The 13,713-nt window shown below is 62.7% G+C and overlaps 2 protein-coding genes across 8 annotated transcripts in view; one reads left to right on the top strand and one right to left on the bottom strand.

Annotated features, from left to right (window-relative positions):
* The window catches only part of LYPLA2 (lysophospholipase 2), a 9,232-nt gene extending 252 nt beyond the window's left edge, over positions 1–8,980 (top strand). The window contains exons 2-10 of the mRNA XM_041417455.1: positions 3,325–3,428; positions 4,240–4,271; positions 4,969–5,034; positions 5,389–5,436; positions 5,599–5,669; positions 5,895–5,968; positions 6,086–6,187; positions 6,310–6,486; positions 7,097–8,980. Coding sequence (XP_041273389.1) covers positions 3,351–3,428; positions 4,240–4,271; positions 4,969–5,034; positions 5,389–5,436; positions 5,599–5,669; positions 5,895–5,968; positions 6,086–6,187; positions 6,310–6,486; positions 7,097–7,147 — 699 coding nt within the window. The 5' untranslated portion in view covers positions 3,325–3,350 and the 3' untranslated portion in view covers positions 7,148–8,980. The remainder of the gene's footprint in view (positions 1–3,324; positions 3,429–4,239; positions 4,272–4,968; positions 5,035–5,388; positions 5,437–5,598; positions 5,670–5,894; positions 5,969–6,085; positions 6,188–6,309; positions 6,487–7,096) is intronic.
* A 290-nt stretch (positions 8,981–9,270) lies between these two features.
* Positions 9,271–13,706, bottom strand: GALE (UDP-galactose-4-epimerase). 7 transcript variants are annotated; one of them, XM_041417394.1, is made up of 11 exons: positions 12,200–13,706; positions 11,895–12,089; positions 11,704–11,819; positions 11,432–11,545; positions 11,151–11,327; positions 10,966–11,079; positions 10,820–10,886; positions 10,654–10,739; positions 10,470–10,547; positions 10,219–10,333; positions 9,947–10,142 (listed from the first exon to the last, which is right to left on the bottom strand). In XM_041417394.1, the coding sequence occupies exons 2-11, from the start codon at positions 12,013–12,015 to the stop codon at positions 10,087–10,089; spliced, it is 1,044 nt and encodes a 347-aa protein (XP_041273328.1). In that variant the 5' UTR covers positions 12,016–12,089; positions 12,200–13,706; the 3' UTR covers positions 9,947–10,086. The 7 variants fall into 7 exon arrangements, with proteins under 7 accessions (XP_041273323.1, XP_041273322.1, XP_041273328.1 ...); XM_041417392.1 differs by having other exon boundaries at positions 11,704–12,089; XM_041417393.1 differs by having other exon boundaries at positions 10,000–10,333.
* Positions 13,707–13,713: the final 7 nt, after the last annotated feature.

The following is a 13,713-nucleotide window of genomic DNA, read 5'->3' as shown; positions in this document are numbered from 1 at the left end:
GGGGGGGGGGATTCCGTGAGGGCCGCGGGGATGGTGGGGGGGGCGGCGAGGCCTTTACCGGGAATTAACGGGGAGAGGGGCCGGGGGGCCGCGGTGCGATAACGGGGTCTTTCCGCTCCTGGGAGCCCCCCCAGAGCTCCGGTTCTGGCGGAAAACCGGCGCTCCCGGTCGTGGGGAGATCCCGCCTCCCTCCGCTGCCAGGCGGGATTTCTGCAGCCCCCCGCTGGATTCCGCTCCCGGCGGGGCTCAGGGCCCGGGGGAGAGGCTGAGGCACGGTAATTAACGCTAATTAACGCCTGATGAACGCGTCCGGTGCCACCGGTGGGTGCCACGCCTCGGAACCGGACCCAGATTCACCTCCTGGTTCGGATTGTGCCTTTACACCCACACGGGCACGTCTGAGGGGTTTATCCTGGGGGTCCCCTTGTGCTCCCTCCAGGAGCGGGGCAGGAATTCCCAGGAGGGATTCCCAGGAGAAATTTTGGGATCCCCAGGAGGAATTTTGAGATTTCCAGGAGCAATTTTGGGGTCCCCAGGAGCAATTTTGAGGTTCCTAGGAGAAATTTTGAGGTTCCTAGGAGAAATTTTGAGATCCCAGGAGGGATTTTGGGATTCCCCAGGAGGAATTTTGGGGTTCCCAGGAGGGATTTTGGGATCCCCAGGAGCAATTTTGAGGTTCCTAGGAGAAATTTTGAGGTTCCTAGGAGAAATTTTGAGATCCCCAGGAGGGATTTTGAGATCCCCAGGAGCAATTTTGAGGTTCCTAGGAGAAATTTTGAGATCCCAGGAGCAATTTTGAGATTCCCAGGAGAAATTTTGAGATTCCCAGGGGGAATGTTTGGGGCAGCTCTGAGCATCCCTGGATCCTCCCCAGCAAGGAGCGCATCCCCATCGCTGCCGGGGGACGGTGCTGTCATTCCTGGCCGTGTCTCCCCAGGAGGGATTTTGAGATCCCCAGGAGGAATTTTGAGGTTCCCAGGAGAAATTTTGAGATCCCAGGAGGGATTTTGAGATCCCCAGGAGGAATTTTGAGGTTCCCAGGAGAAATTTTGAGATCCCAGGAGCAATTTTGAGATTCCCAGGAGAAATTTTGAGATTCCCAGGGGGAATGTTTGGGGCAGCTCTGAGCATCCCTGGATCCTCCCCAGCAAGGAGCGCATCCCCATCGCTGCCGGGGGACGGTGCTGTCATTCCTGGCCGTGTCTCTGTCATTCCTGGCCGTGTCTCTGTCATTCCTGGCCGTGTCCTGTCATTCCTGGCCGCGTCTCTGTCTCCCTGCCGGGGTTTTTGGCAGGTGTTGTTCCTCTCCGGGCTTGTTTTGCCCCTGGAGCACCCACGGGAGGGCACGTGTGGCTGTGTCAGAGCCGGGGAGCTGCTCTGCTCCCGGTGGTTTTGTTTGAGTGGGGAAGCGGCTGACGAGCAGTGGGTGGAACGAGTCGGGCAGGTCTCGGCCGGGCTGCCACGCAGAGCGGGCTGTTTCTCCTGGGTAAGGCTGGCACTCCGGGGTTTTTGGGGGGGTTTGGGGTGGTCTGTGTGGCCCTGACCCGCTGGGGATGGTGCTGCTGTGGGAGGTGGAGCTGGGGCAGGGTGTGCAGGGTGAGGAAAAGTGTCCCATGGGGTGGCTCTGGTCTCTGGGATGGGGACAGGACCTCGGGAGGGGCTGGAGCTGTGCCAGGGGAGGTTTAGGATGGAGATCAGGGAAAAGTTTTTCCTCAGAGAGTAATGGACACAGCCCTGAGGCTGCCAGAGCTCCAGGAGCCTTTGGACAGCACTCCAGGGATGCTCAGGGTGGGTTTTTGGGGGGTCTGAGCAGGGACAGGGGCTGGATGGATGATCCTTCATCCCTTCCAGCTCGGGATATTCTGCGATCGCGCTCCCAAGGCTGATCCTGTTCCTGGGGGATGATGGCAGTGCCCTAAACAAGCTCTGATCTAATCAGTGAGGTGGTCAGCGGGGTCAGGGCAGATCGTGGGGAGCAGCAGCTGTGGTTTGTGGCGTGGTGGGAGCAAACACCGCGGACTGTTGTGGCTGAAGGCTGGCTGCAGTCAGCCCTGTGGGGTCTGGCAGGGCACAGGACAGCAGTGCCCACCCTGCCTGCTGCCCTGGGCAGCCACAGGGGTGTTTTCCATCACTGGGGAGGCTCAGACCAGCTCCCGGAGCTCTGGTTCATCCTAAACAGCCCCATAAAGCAGGGCTGGACCTTTATGGGTGCAGCAGAGCCCGTGCAGCTGCGTGCCGAGGCTTTCCTGCTCGGAGCAGATGTGGGTCAGGCTCCTGCCCAGCTCAGGGAAGGGCTGCAGGGATGAGGGTGTTGTGATAAGACACTAAATGATGACACAGACACTGCTGCTTTGGAGGAGAACAAAAAAAAACCACACTTTTATTTTCTGACTCCAACATTTATAATTTTCCAAAGGTGACAGTGGATTGGAGGGTGACAGTGCCACCTCTCCAATGCCACTGGACAGACCAAGGGTCTATCAATTCTCTCCACCTCCATGAAAGAATGCAAAACATAAGTTATTTACAGAACTGTGTGTGAGAAAGTTTGTTAAAAGAATGCAAACATCAGAAGGCTTAACAAAGTCTTACAAAATCAGGGCGACGTGAGGGGATGCTGAGCCGCGCTGCCCACGCCGGTGCAGCCACAGGAACAACTCTGGCTCTGAGGTGTCATTCCAGGCTAATTTTAACACTTGCAGTGCCCCACGCGGGGAAACAAACAAACCCAGGCAAACCAATCAAACAAATAGATAAAAAGCCCAAATAAAACTGTTGTGATAAGGCACAAAATGATGACACAGACACTGCTGCTCTCGAGGGGAACAAAAAAGAAGCACCTTTATTTTCTGACTCCAACATTTATAGTTTTCCAAAGGTGACAGTGGATTGGAGGGTGACAGTGCCACCTCTCCAATGCCACTGGACAGACCAAGGGTCCATCAATTCTCTCCACCTCCATGAAAGAATGCAAAACATAAGTTATTTACAGAACTGTGTGTGAGAAAGTTTGTTAAAAGAATGCAAACATCAGAAGGCTTAACAAAGTCTTACAAAATCAGGGCGACGTGAGGGGATGCTGAGCCGCGCTGCCCACGCCGGTGCAGCCACAGGAACAACTCTGGCTCTGAGGTGTCATTTCCAGGCTAATTTTAACACTTGCAGCGCCCCACGCGGGGAGCGTTGCTCTCCAGCAGTGCCAGGCCGCAGCGTGGGGTGTTCCACCCTCGAAGCCTTCACCTGCTCTTTAATTTCCCCCCCAGACAGCTGCTGCCGTGGGTGAAGCAGCTGCTGGAGGGGGCTGACAGGTTTGCTTTCCCGCAGGTGCCAGTGTCGACCCCTCTCGGTGTATGTGTGGTAACAACATGTCTGTCCCCCTCCTCGCCGACGCTGTCACCGTGTCAGGGGCAGAGCGGGAGACTGCCGCGGTAAGGGCTGCCCCTCCCTCCTTCCTTCCCTCCTTCCCTCCCTCCTTCCCTCCCTCCCTCCTTCCCCTGCTGCTCCCCATGGAAAACAGAGCTGCTTCCATGAGCAGGCCAGCAAGGGCTCTGTGCTGTCCTCTCTGCTCCAGGGTGAGAGCTCACTTCGGCAAAGCACTGGGGCTTAGGGCTGATTGGGCTGTTTAAGCTTTTAAAAGCAAATCTCCCAAAGGAACCCCCCTCAGTCCTTCCCTGGGGTCTGCAGGCTGCCTTCCCTCTGCTCCTCAAGGTTTAGGGGGTGCTGGAGCCTGAGATGAAGAGCTTGTGGAGGTGGATTTGTGAGTCCCTGGTGACAGAGGGAAGGAATTGCTCCCTGTGATGGTGGGCAGACCCTGGCACAGGGTGCCAGAGCAGCTGTGGCTGCCCCTGGATCCCTGGCAGTGCCCCAGACCAGGTTGGATGGGGCTTGAAACAGCCAGGGACAGTGGAAGTGTCCCTGCCATGGCAGGGTGGCACTGGAGGGGCTTTCAGGTCCCTTCCAGCCCCTTCTGGGATTCAGGCTGGGCCTGTGCTCTGGTGCCACTCCTGGTGGGATGATCTGTCACTCTTTGTCCCTGTGCTGTGCAGAGGAGTTGGGCCCTGCCTGTGGCAGCTCTGTGGCAGGATGACAGCACATCCCTGACCCACCCATCCCTGCTCCACGCTAATTTGAGCCTCTTGGAGTTGGTGACTAAGTGTCCATTTGCCACCTCCCTGCCAGCCCAGCCCTGCCCCCTCTGACTCTCACACCAGCTAATTCCCTTCCTTCTCTGTTTAACAGGTCATTTTCCTCCATGGCCTTGGAGACACGGGGTGAGTGTCCCTGCAGCTGGCTCTGGCTGGGATGTGTGGTTTGCCAGATGCAGATCCCAGCCTTTTGCTGCTGCTTTCCCTCAGGACATCTCCAGGATTTGTGTGGGGCTTTGGGCTGGGGTCTGCAGCCATTCCTGCACCAGCCTGGTAGGGAATGGCAGGGAATTGCTGCTGGCAGCTGTCTGCTCTTGAATATTTATGATCCCAGCAGCCTGGCAGCCCCCCACCCCCGCGGGTGGATTTTGTGCTGCCTTCAGGGATTGCTGATAAGCACTGCTGATAAGCACTGCGGCTTTTCCAGGCCTTGGCAGGGCTGGGCCTGCACGAGGGCATCTCTGCTCTGCAAGGCCACCTCGGAGGTCCCATGGTGGTGACAAAGGGCTCCTCCCTGTGCAGGAGATTCCCTCCTCCCTGTCTGGACACTCTCTCCTCCCTGTCCAGGAGATTCCCTCCTCCCTGTCTGGACACTCTCTCCTCCCTGTCCAGGAGATTCCCTCCTCCCTGTCTGGACATTCCCTCCTCCCTGTGCAGGAGGGGGGCTCTGTGTGCTCCCCTCAGATGGGATCAGTGCTGGGGGGGCTTCAGGAGGGTTCAGGCTGATGGGGTGGGTAAATAAGCTCAGGGGAGGGGTTGGGGGGCAGCAGCCTTGGGCAAAGGGCTGGGACAAGCCTTGGCCTCATCTCCTGTCCCTCTCCAGGCACAGCTGGGCCGACGCTCTCTCCTCCATCCGCCTCCCCTACGTGAAGTACATCTGCCCTCACGCGTAAGTGCTGCCCTGGGGGGCTTCTGGGGGGGCTTCTTGGGGGGCCCTGAGGCTGCCAAGGCTGCTGGGGGAGGCCTGAGCCCAGCAGGGCTGCCCAGCCAGGCTGGCTCTGCTGCCGTGGTCAGCTCCTGCTGCAGGCAGAGCTGCTCCCACAGAGTGAGCAGCACCAGAGGCTCTTTTCCTTCCCTTCTTTTCCTGTTCATCCCTGATGGCTGCAGGGAAAGGCAAAGGCTCTGGAGCTCCCTGTGCATCCCTGGTCAGGCAGGAGGGGGCTCAGCAGGAAGGGGAGAGGTGTTGTCAGTCTTCCTGCTCCCCTCACACTTGAGCTCAACCACCCAAAATGTTCCTCCACAGGCCCCGGATCCCGGTGACCCTCAACATGAAGATGGTCATGCCCTCCTGGTCAGTGCTTCGGGGAACAGGGCTGGGTGGGGAGTGGGAGGGATGGGGGAACAAAATCCACTGCCCTGTGGGGGCCAGGGAAGGGCAGAGCACCCCCAGCTCCTGCCTCCCCACACTCAGGGTGCTGGGAGAGGTCTTGGCTGACCCTGCTGCTTCCCCCAGGTTTGACCTGATGGGATTGACTCCAGATGCACCCGAGGATGAAGCTGGGATCAAGAAAGCTGCAGAAAACAGTAAGGAGCTCTGTGAGGGGAGGTGGAGAGCTGCTGTGTGCCTCTCCCTCACTCTGGTGGAGCAGGTGTCTTCTTCCACCTCTCCTTGTTTCTGCTCCTGTGATCCCAGCAAACTTTCCCCTGGCCTCTCTGGCACCTCCCTGTCCCTGACGTGCACCCTGAAGCATGGGGCGATGCTTTTCAGCCCTTCCCCTTCCACTGACCCATTTCTCCATCTCCTTCCAGTTAAAGCAATCATTGAGCACGAGATGAAGAACGGGATCCCCCCCAACCGCATCATCCTGGGGGGCTTCTCACAGGTGAGGGACCCCACTTCCTGCTCCACCTGTCACAGGGGGGTGGGTGGGTGTGAGCTGGGCCTCAGGGTGTCCCTGCATGCCCCGTGGATCCACGCTGACTGCGTGTTCCCCCTGCAGGGCGGTGCCTTGTCGCTGTACACGGCTCTCACCTGCCAGCACCAGCTGGCCGGGATCGTGGCGCTCAGCTGCTGGCTCCCGCTGCACAAGGCCTTCCCACAGGTACCCCTGGCGTGGGATGCTCCCTCTGCAGCTCTCCCTCGTGAGGAGGGATCTGCTGGCTTGTGTTGGGGACACAAAGCACCACTGGCGTCCCCTCACTGAGTGTCCCCTCCTCGTGGCAGGCGGCGAACAACGGCGTGAACAAGGACATTGCCATCCTGCAGTGCCACGGGGAGATGGATCCCATGATCCCCGTGCGCTTCGGGGCCCTCACTGCCGAGAAGCTCAAGTCTGTGGTCACCCCCACCAAGGTGCAGTTCAAAACCTACCCTGGAGTGATGCACGGTTCCTGTCCTCAGGTCAGTGCTGGGTGTGGAGGGAGGGGGTGGCACCCCCTGGGTGGTGATCAGTGATGGGCCCGTGGGAAGGGCCTGGAGCTGTGTCAGGGGAGGGCTGGGATGGAGCTCAGGGAAAGGTTCTTCCCCAGAGGGTGCTGGGCAGTGCCCAGGCTCCCAAAGAATGGGCACAGCCACGAGGCTGCCAGAGCTCCAGGAGTGTTTGGACAGGGGGGCCCAGGGTGGGATTGTTGAGGGGTCTGGGCAGGGCTGGATGATCCCTGTGGGGTCCCTTCCCTTTGGGATCTTTTGATCCCAGGCAGGGTGGGGAACACATGAGGTCTGTTTGTTCCTGACTTGCTCTGAGAGGCTGCAGAGCCCTTGTGCCCCATCCCGGCCCCGGGGGAGGTGCAGAGCCTCGAGCCCCGTTCCCAGGGCACAGCCCGGCCCCGGGGGAGGTGCAGAGCCCCGGGCCGTTCCCGGGGCACAGCCCAGTCCCTGGGGAGGTGCAGAGCCCCGGGCCGTTCCCGGGGCACAGCCCGGCCCCGGGGGAGGTGCAGAGCCCCGGGCCGTTCCCGGGGCACAGCCCGGCCCCGGGGCAGCCCCGGTGTGACGGGCCGTGCGCTGTCCGCAGGAGATGATGGCGGTGAAGGAGTTCATCGAGAAGCTGCTGCCCCGGATCTGAGCCGAGCCCCTCGGGACTGTCGCAGGGGAGGGTGCCGAGGTCACCGCCTGTCCCTGTGACCCGCCCGCTGCGAACGGAAGCCATGGCCCCCCCAGCGCACCTCCCGCCACCCCCACCCGTGCCCGCGTCCTCGCACCGCGTCCCCTCCGGCTCTCCCGCCGCTCCCGCATCGGAGCTGCCTAAGGCGAGTCTGGGAGTGGCCTTTTCTCTCCTGCTCTGGCTCCGAGCGGTTCCCGGGGGAAGGTCACCGTCCCCTCGGGCCCCCGCGGGGCTGGCACGGCGCGGGTGAGGTTTTCCTCTCGGGTTTGGGGTTTTTGTACCAGTATTAGGGGCGGGACGTGCCCGGCTGCGGCGGGGCTGGGGCACCCCTGGGGCTCGGAGCTCTGCCCTCGGTGGCGGCTCTCGGCCTCTGCTCAGGCGACTCGCGGGTTTTCAGTCAGAGCTCAGGAACCCGGGACTCCCCTGCGGACGCCCCCAGGCCCCGGGGCAGGCTCTGCCCTGGGCTGGCACCGCCAAAGGCTGCCCGGGGCCGGCAGGGAGGGTCAGTGCAGCTCCCGCACCTCCCGCACGGCCCCGCCTGTCACACACGCACACTCCCCTCAGCCATCGGCCTGGGGCAGCTCTGCCCTCCTGAGATAATCACCTCCTTCCTCCTGCTCCTCCTCCTCTTGTTGCTTTTACAATCTCCATCCCAGAGGCATTTCCCCCCCTCCCAGCTCAGCTCTGCACCCTCGGAGCCCCAAAGCTTCGTTTACACTCATGGAGCCACCGGCCCCATCTTCAATGTCTTCTCTTGCTGCTACTTGTCCTTCCCTTTGGCCTTGGGCTGCCTGGGGAGGGGGAGGTCCCTGCACCCCGGGTTTGGCTCCTGGTGCAGCTGGAAGGAGCAGCTTTGCTCCCAGCCATCATCTGAGCCCCGGGGGCTGCTGTGCCCCATCCTCTGTGCCCCCAGGACTGGGGGCTCCTGCCCCACCATGTACAATCACCTGTGGCTTGTCCCCTCCCGACTGCTGGCATCGTGCTGGGGCCCCGAATGTCTCCTCTGGGGGGGCTCCTGGCTGACCCTCCCCTCCCACAGGGCCCGGGGCAGTGGCTGTGGAGCAGCTCTGCCCTCACCCCCTCTCTCCCCGGGCTGAGCCCCCACCCAGGGCTGATCATGGCTTTTAAAACACCCCCACATTCCCCTGGCCCCAGGGCTGGCCCTGCTCCCCCTGCCCTGCCCCAGGGAGCCTCTGCCCTGTGCCAGGGAGGGGAGGGCTGCCCTGGGGGGCTCTGGGGGGGCTCAGCCCCGGCAGTTCTGCCCCAGCCCTGCCCTTCCTGCCCGGGCTGTGCAAAGCAATAACCTCCCTCTGGAGAGTGCATCGTGGGGCCCACCCTGCCTGGGGTCTTGGCTTGGGCTTTTTGTTCTTGCTCCTTTTAGGAAGTCTGAAAGCAGCAGAGCTGCTGCTGGCACTGGGGCAGCCCAGCCCTGCCCTGGGCTCTGCCCTGCCCTGGGCTCTGCCCTGCTGGCTCATCTATACTGTGTTTTAATGCTGCTGTGCCCCCGGCCCCCTCGCCTGGCTGGGGGGCATGAGAGGGTGGCTGGGGTGGGATGGCAGCTCCCTGGGGACACCAGGGGCTGGCAGGGGTGGGATGGCAGCTCCCTGGGGGCACCAAGGGCTGGTGATGGACAGACTGACCTGTGTGACTGTGAACTGGAACCGTGTGTGGTGGGGGGCCCGGGACCATCCCTCTGCAGAGCATTCCTGCTCACTCCCTGCCCGAGCAGTGCCGGGACCCCGGGAGGGAGAACGGCTTCTCTCCATTCCTCAGTACAGCTTTGGGTTTCTTCTTTTTGGTTGTTTGTTTTTTTTTTTTTCCTTTTGTTTTTTTTTCTTTTTTTTGTTGTTGTTTTTCTTCTCTTGTCTTCCTTGTACATGTTTGGGGTTTTTTTGTGTGTGTGTGCGTGCGTTCCACAGAGAATCAAGGTGAAATAAATCCTCAACTTATCCCGGAGCTGAGCTGGCGTCATCCCTGGCCAGGCAGGACCACAGATTTGGGGGGGAATGGGGTTCCATGAGGCCCCAGGTGCCATTTTTAGGGGCAGCAGCTCTGGCTGAGGGGAAGCAGAACAAAGCTGCCACTTAGAAAGTAGGAAAGTTTATTTTAAAAACAAATCAAAAGCTCCATTCATAATTTAGGAGCATAAGTTATTCATCCAGCCGACAGCACACGGGGCTGGCTGCGTCATCCCTGCCCTGGGAGCTGCCAGGAATAAATAGAAGCAGTGTGGGACAGGGGCAGAGCTGGCTCCTGGGCAGCCTTTGGCAACGGGCTCTGGGGAGTGGCTGCCACAGGAGGCCAGAGCAGGCACCCAGGGGGCTGTGGGCAGCCAGGCCAGGCTGGCACAGCCCTGGGCAGGGGCTTCTCCAGCTCAGCAGGAGAGGGGGAGATGAGATTTGGTCCCCAAAACCATGCTGGGGGTAGAGAAAAGGGGGGTTGGAGGAAGCCTTGGAATGTGACTGGTCCCTGTGGGAGTTCCTGGTGCCAGGGGAGGGGCAGAGGTGCCTCGGGCTCCCACTGTGCCAGGGGGGAACAGGGGCTCTGCTGCAGGTTGGGCTCAGCAGGACTCAGCTGTCCCAGTGCTGGATGCCCAGGGCACAGGGAGGGCTCAGGAGCTCCCAGCCCGGGCTGGCTGCAGCCCCGGGGCATTCCATGCCCGTGGTGCCAAACCAGGCCCCGGCTCTGTTCTCTGTTCCTTGTGGTTCTGCTCTGTGAGATGAAAAGACCTGGGGGATGAGGATGAGGAGGGGAGAGGCTGAGGATGCTCCAGCCTTCCTGCCCCGTGCCAGAGGCAGGAGGGGGAGCTGGAAGTGCCCTCCCAGGATGGTGACAGTCCTCGGGGAAGGAGGCAGAGCTGGCTCAGAGCAGCCTTGGGCCCGGCCAGCCCTCGGCACAGCTCAGTTCTTGCTGAAGCCCGTGGGGTTCTGCAGCTGCCACCGCCACAGGTCCTCACCTGGAAGAGGAGAGGGGAGGTGAGGGAGGGCAGGGGGCTGGCAGTGCCCGCCGTGCCAGGGAGGGGATGCCCTTACACATCTTGTCCAGGCCAAAGGCAGCTTTCCAGCCCAGCTCCCGCTCGGCCAGCGTGGGGTCAGCGTAGCAGGAGGCCACGTCCCCCTCCCGCCGGGCCGTGATCCGGTACTTGATCTGCAGGGAGAGCAGCACCGAGGGCTGGGGGGCTCCGGGGGGGGCTGAGGGAACGGGGCCAGGGCTGCTGGGGGGGAGCAGGGCCCTGTGGGGGCAGTGCTGCCCTGTGCCTGTGAGCCTGCAGCTCTGCCCTTACCTCCCTCCCCGAGGCTTTCTCCATGGCCCGGACCATCTGCAGCACGGAGTAGCCGGTGCCTGTGCCCAGGTTGTAGATCTGGGAGCAGAATAAAGGACAGGGATCAAGGGGAGAAAGGCTCTACTTCAGGCCCCATTGGCACCCCCATGTCCCCCCAGGGCTGGCAGCACCCCAAGGCTGGTACCTTGCAGCCACAGTTCTCCTTGAGCTTCTTCAGAGCAGCGATGTGGCCCTTGGCCAGGTCCACGACGTGGATGTAATCCCTGACTCCTGTGGGGACGCAGAGGGTGAGGGCAGGGTCTGGGAATCCCAAATTCCCCCGTCCCAAATCCCCCCGTCCCGTGACGCACCCGTTCCATCGTCCGTCTTGTAGTCGTTCCCAAAGACGCTCAGGAACTCGCGGCGTCCCACTGCCACCTGCACAGAGGGACAGCCCCGTGGAGCCCCAGCGCCTGCGTCCCCTCCCTGTGACCCCCAAGGGCTGTGGGGGCTCTACCTGAGCCACGTAGGGCATGAGGTTGTTGGGGATGCCCTGAGGGTCCTCCCCGATCATCCCCGACTCGTGGGCGCCGATGGGGTTGAAGTAGCGCAGCAGGACGGCGTTCCAGTCCTGGGGACGCACGGACGTGTCACCCCCGTGGGGACACACCTGGGCTGCAGCCCCACGGGGCAGCTCCTCACCCTCTCTGCTCTGCAGAGATCCCAGATCATCTCCTCGATGAAGAACTTGGATTTGCCGTAGGGGTTGGTGCAGCCCCCGACCGGGTGCTTCTCGTCCAGGGGGAGGTACTTGGGGTCCCCGTAGACGGTGGCGGAGCTGCTGAACACGATGTTCCTCACGCCGTGGGCCTTCATGGTCTGCGAGGGGCAACGGGCAGCGCTGCTGCAGCTCCGTGCCCTGTGCCAGCCCTGCACGGGGAGGGCACAGGGAGCAGCCCGGGATCACTGCCGGCCCCTCTCACCTCCAGCAGCCGGATGGTCCCGGTGAGGTTCACTCTGTAATATTCCAGAGGCTTCTGCACCGACTCCCCCACGGCCTTGAGCCCCGCAAAGTGCATCACGGCCGAGAAACGGTGCTGCAGGGGGAACGGGCTGGGCTCAGAGCCACGGCAGCGGCCAGGATCGCCCCAGGAGCTCCACGGCCCACAGGAGCGGGCACTGCGTTTGCTCCCGAGGCTCCCACCCCCGCCAGGACCCCGGGAGCCACCCCGGGCACGGCCGCTCCCGCTCTCACCTTCCTGAAGAGCTCCTGGAGCGCCGCCTCGTCCGTGATGTCGAGCTCCTGGAAGATCACGGGCCGGTGCGCGATCTCCTGCACCCGCCGGAGGCTCTCGGGGAGCGCCTCGGAGCCTGGGGATGGAGGGGAGTGAGGGGCGCCGGAGCCGAGCCCAGCGCGGGGATGGAGCCGGGCCGGGGCTCCCGTACCTCGGATGGCGTTGTGGAAGTTGTCGATGACCACGGGGACGTAGCCCGCCTGCAGCAGCTCCAGCACGCAGTGGCTGCCGATGTAGCCAGCGCCGCCCGTCACCAGGATGGTCTCTGCCATGGCTCCCTGCGGGGACAGCGCCAGAGCCGCGGGCTGGGCACGGCACGGCCCGGCACGGCTCGGTTGGGCACGGCTCGGTTGGGCACGGCTCGGCTCGGCACGGCTCGGTTGGGCACGGCACGACCCGGCACGGCTCGGCACGGTTGGGCACGGCTCGGTTTGGCACGGCTCGGTTGGGCACGGCAGCGCGGCCGGCAGGTCGGTCCTGCCCGAGGGACGGGCGGGGCAGGGCCGGTCACACCTCCCGGACACGGAGGCGGCACATCCCGGAGCCCGGGCTCTTCCTGGTGAACCCAGCCCTGGGCTCACCTGTGCCCCTCAGGGCAGCAGTTCTCACTGTTAATTAGCTAATTCATTAATTAATTAATCGGGGTGGTCTCCGCAGGGCACCAGCTCTGCCCTGCAGCCGTTCCCTCCCGGGCCGGCCCCGCCGCAGGAAGGGCTTGGGGCAGGAACCGGACCCCGGCCCGGGAGGAGCCGCACCGGGACACTGCCCTCCCGGGGCTGCGGGAAACAGCGCCTGGGCCCGGGGGGAGAGGGCGGGGAGGCAGAACCAGCGCGGGTTCCAGCCGGGGAGCGGGGACAGGCCCGGGAGCGAGCGGAGGGGTCCCGGGGCCGAGCGGCGGAACGCAACCGGGCACCGGAATGACTCCAGAGCCCCGGGTACCGCCAGCCGCGGCGGGTCGGGCTGGCCGTGCCGAAGGAAGCAGGGCAGGGCAGCACAGCCGTCCCCCTGCCCGTCCAGCCGCGGCTCCCCTCCGGTTCCCCTCCGGTTCCCCGGTCTCTCACCCGCCGCTGCCGCCGCCGCTCCCGCTCAGCGCCGTGAGGGGCGCGGCCCTTTTAAGGCCGGGCCTTGGCTCCGCCCCCCCCGGCGCCACGCGCGCCGCTCCTCCATGGAAACGTGTCAGGGCTACGGGGCGGCAGCGGGGACAAAACTCCGCGGGGGACGGCGGCCATTGGTGCGCGCGGGAGGGGGCGGGGCCACCGCGGGGAGCCCGGTGCCGCAGCGCCCCCTGGCGGCGGGAGGAGGCCGTTGCCCCAAAACCCCCAAATTACCGCCCCAAAATCCCGAATTATCGCCCCAAAACCCCAATTTACTGCCCCATTCCGCCTCATTTCCGTGGCGTTCATTAGTAATTTGGTAATTGTTACAGGGTATTGAAGTCATGTGGAGAGCAGGCACACGCAGCCTCCTGCGCTCCTCTCCAGTCTCACAGCTGAACTGCTCAATAAATCACTTTAAAAAGAGCTGGGGGCGCTTCCCAAGGACCCGAGCACCTGAGGAGTTTCACTCTCTGCCCTCAGGGTGGAACTCCTCACCCCCAGCCCACAATAATGCAGAATTTCCACGCACAAGAGGCACTTGGAACCAAACCAGCACCAAAAGCTCCTTTGTTGGGTTCAGCTGAATCAAACTCTTCACAGTTCAGATTATTAAATAAAGTGTTTATTACTCCTGGCCTGCTGAGGTATCTTACAACAGATACCCAGTGCAGCAGCACGGCCCTGAGGGATCCCAGGGGGGCACCAGGGGGGTTTGGGCTCAGCCTTTGTGGAAGGGAGAGGGAGGAAGGGACAGCAGAGCTGCAGGCAGGCTCCAGCTGCCAAAGCTGTGCCCGCCCTGGGCTCTGCACAGGAGCTGCTGCTCTGCTCTGAGCTCTCCCCTGCCCCTCCCTGCCCTCCCCCCTCCAAGGCATC

Source organism: Onychostruthus taczanowskii, unplaced genomic scaffold, assembly GCF_017590055.1.
Source record: "Onychostruthus taczanowskii isolate IOZ18803 unplaced genomic scaffold, ASM1759005v1 scaffold56, whole genome shotgun sequence".
In the NCBI taxonomy this organism is placed as follows: domain Eukaryota; kingdom Metazoa; phylum Chordata; class Aves; order Passeriformes; family Passeridae; genus Onychostruthus; species Onychostruthus taczanowskii.
This window is presented reverse-complemented; position numbering and strand designations above follow the sequence as displayed.

What these genes read in the sequence shown, in the direction of transcription:
- GALE (XM_041417388.1), bottom strand. Translation starts at nt 12,015, where the DNA reads ATGGCAGAGACCATCCTGGTGACGGGCGGCGCTGGCTACATCGGCAGC. An exon ending in ATCTCTGCAGAGCAGAGAGG is followed by an intron (nt 11,080 to 11,150) that starts GTGAGGAGCTGC and finishes GTGCGTCCCCAG; the next exon opens with GACTGGAACGCCGTCCTGCT. An exon ending in CAAGACGGACGATGGAACGG is followed by an intron (nt 10,740 to 10,819) that starts GTGCGTCACGGG and finishes GCGTCCCCACAG; the next exon opens with GAGTCAGGGATTACATCCAC.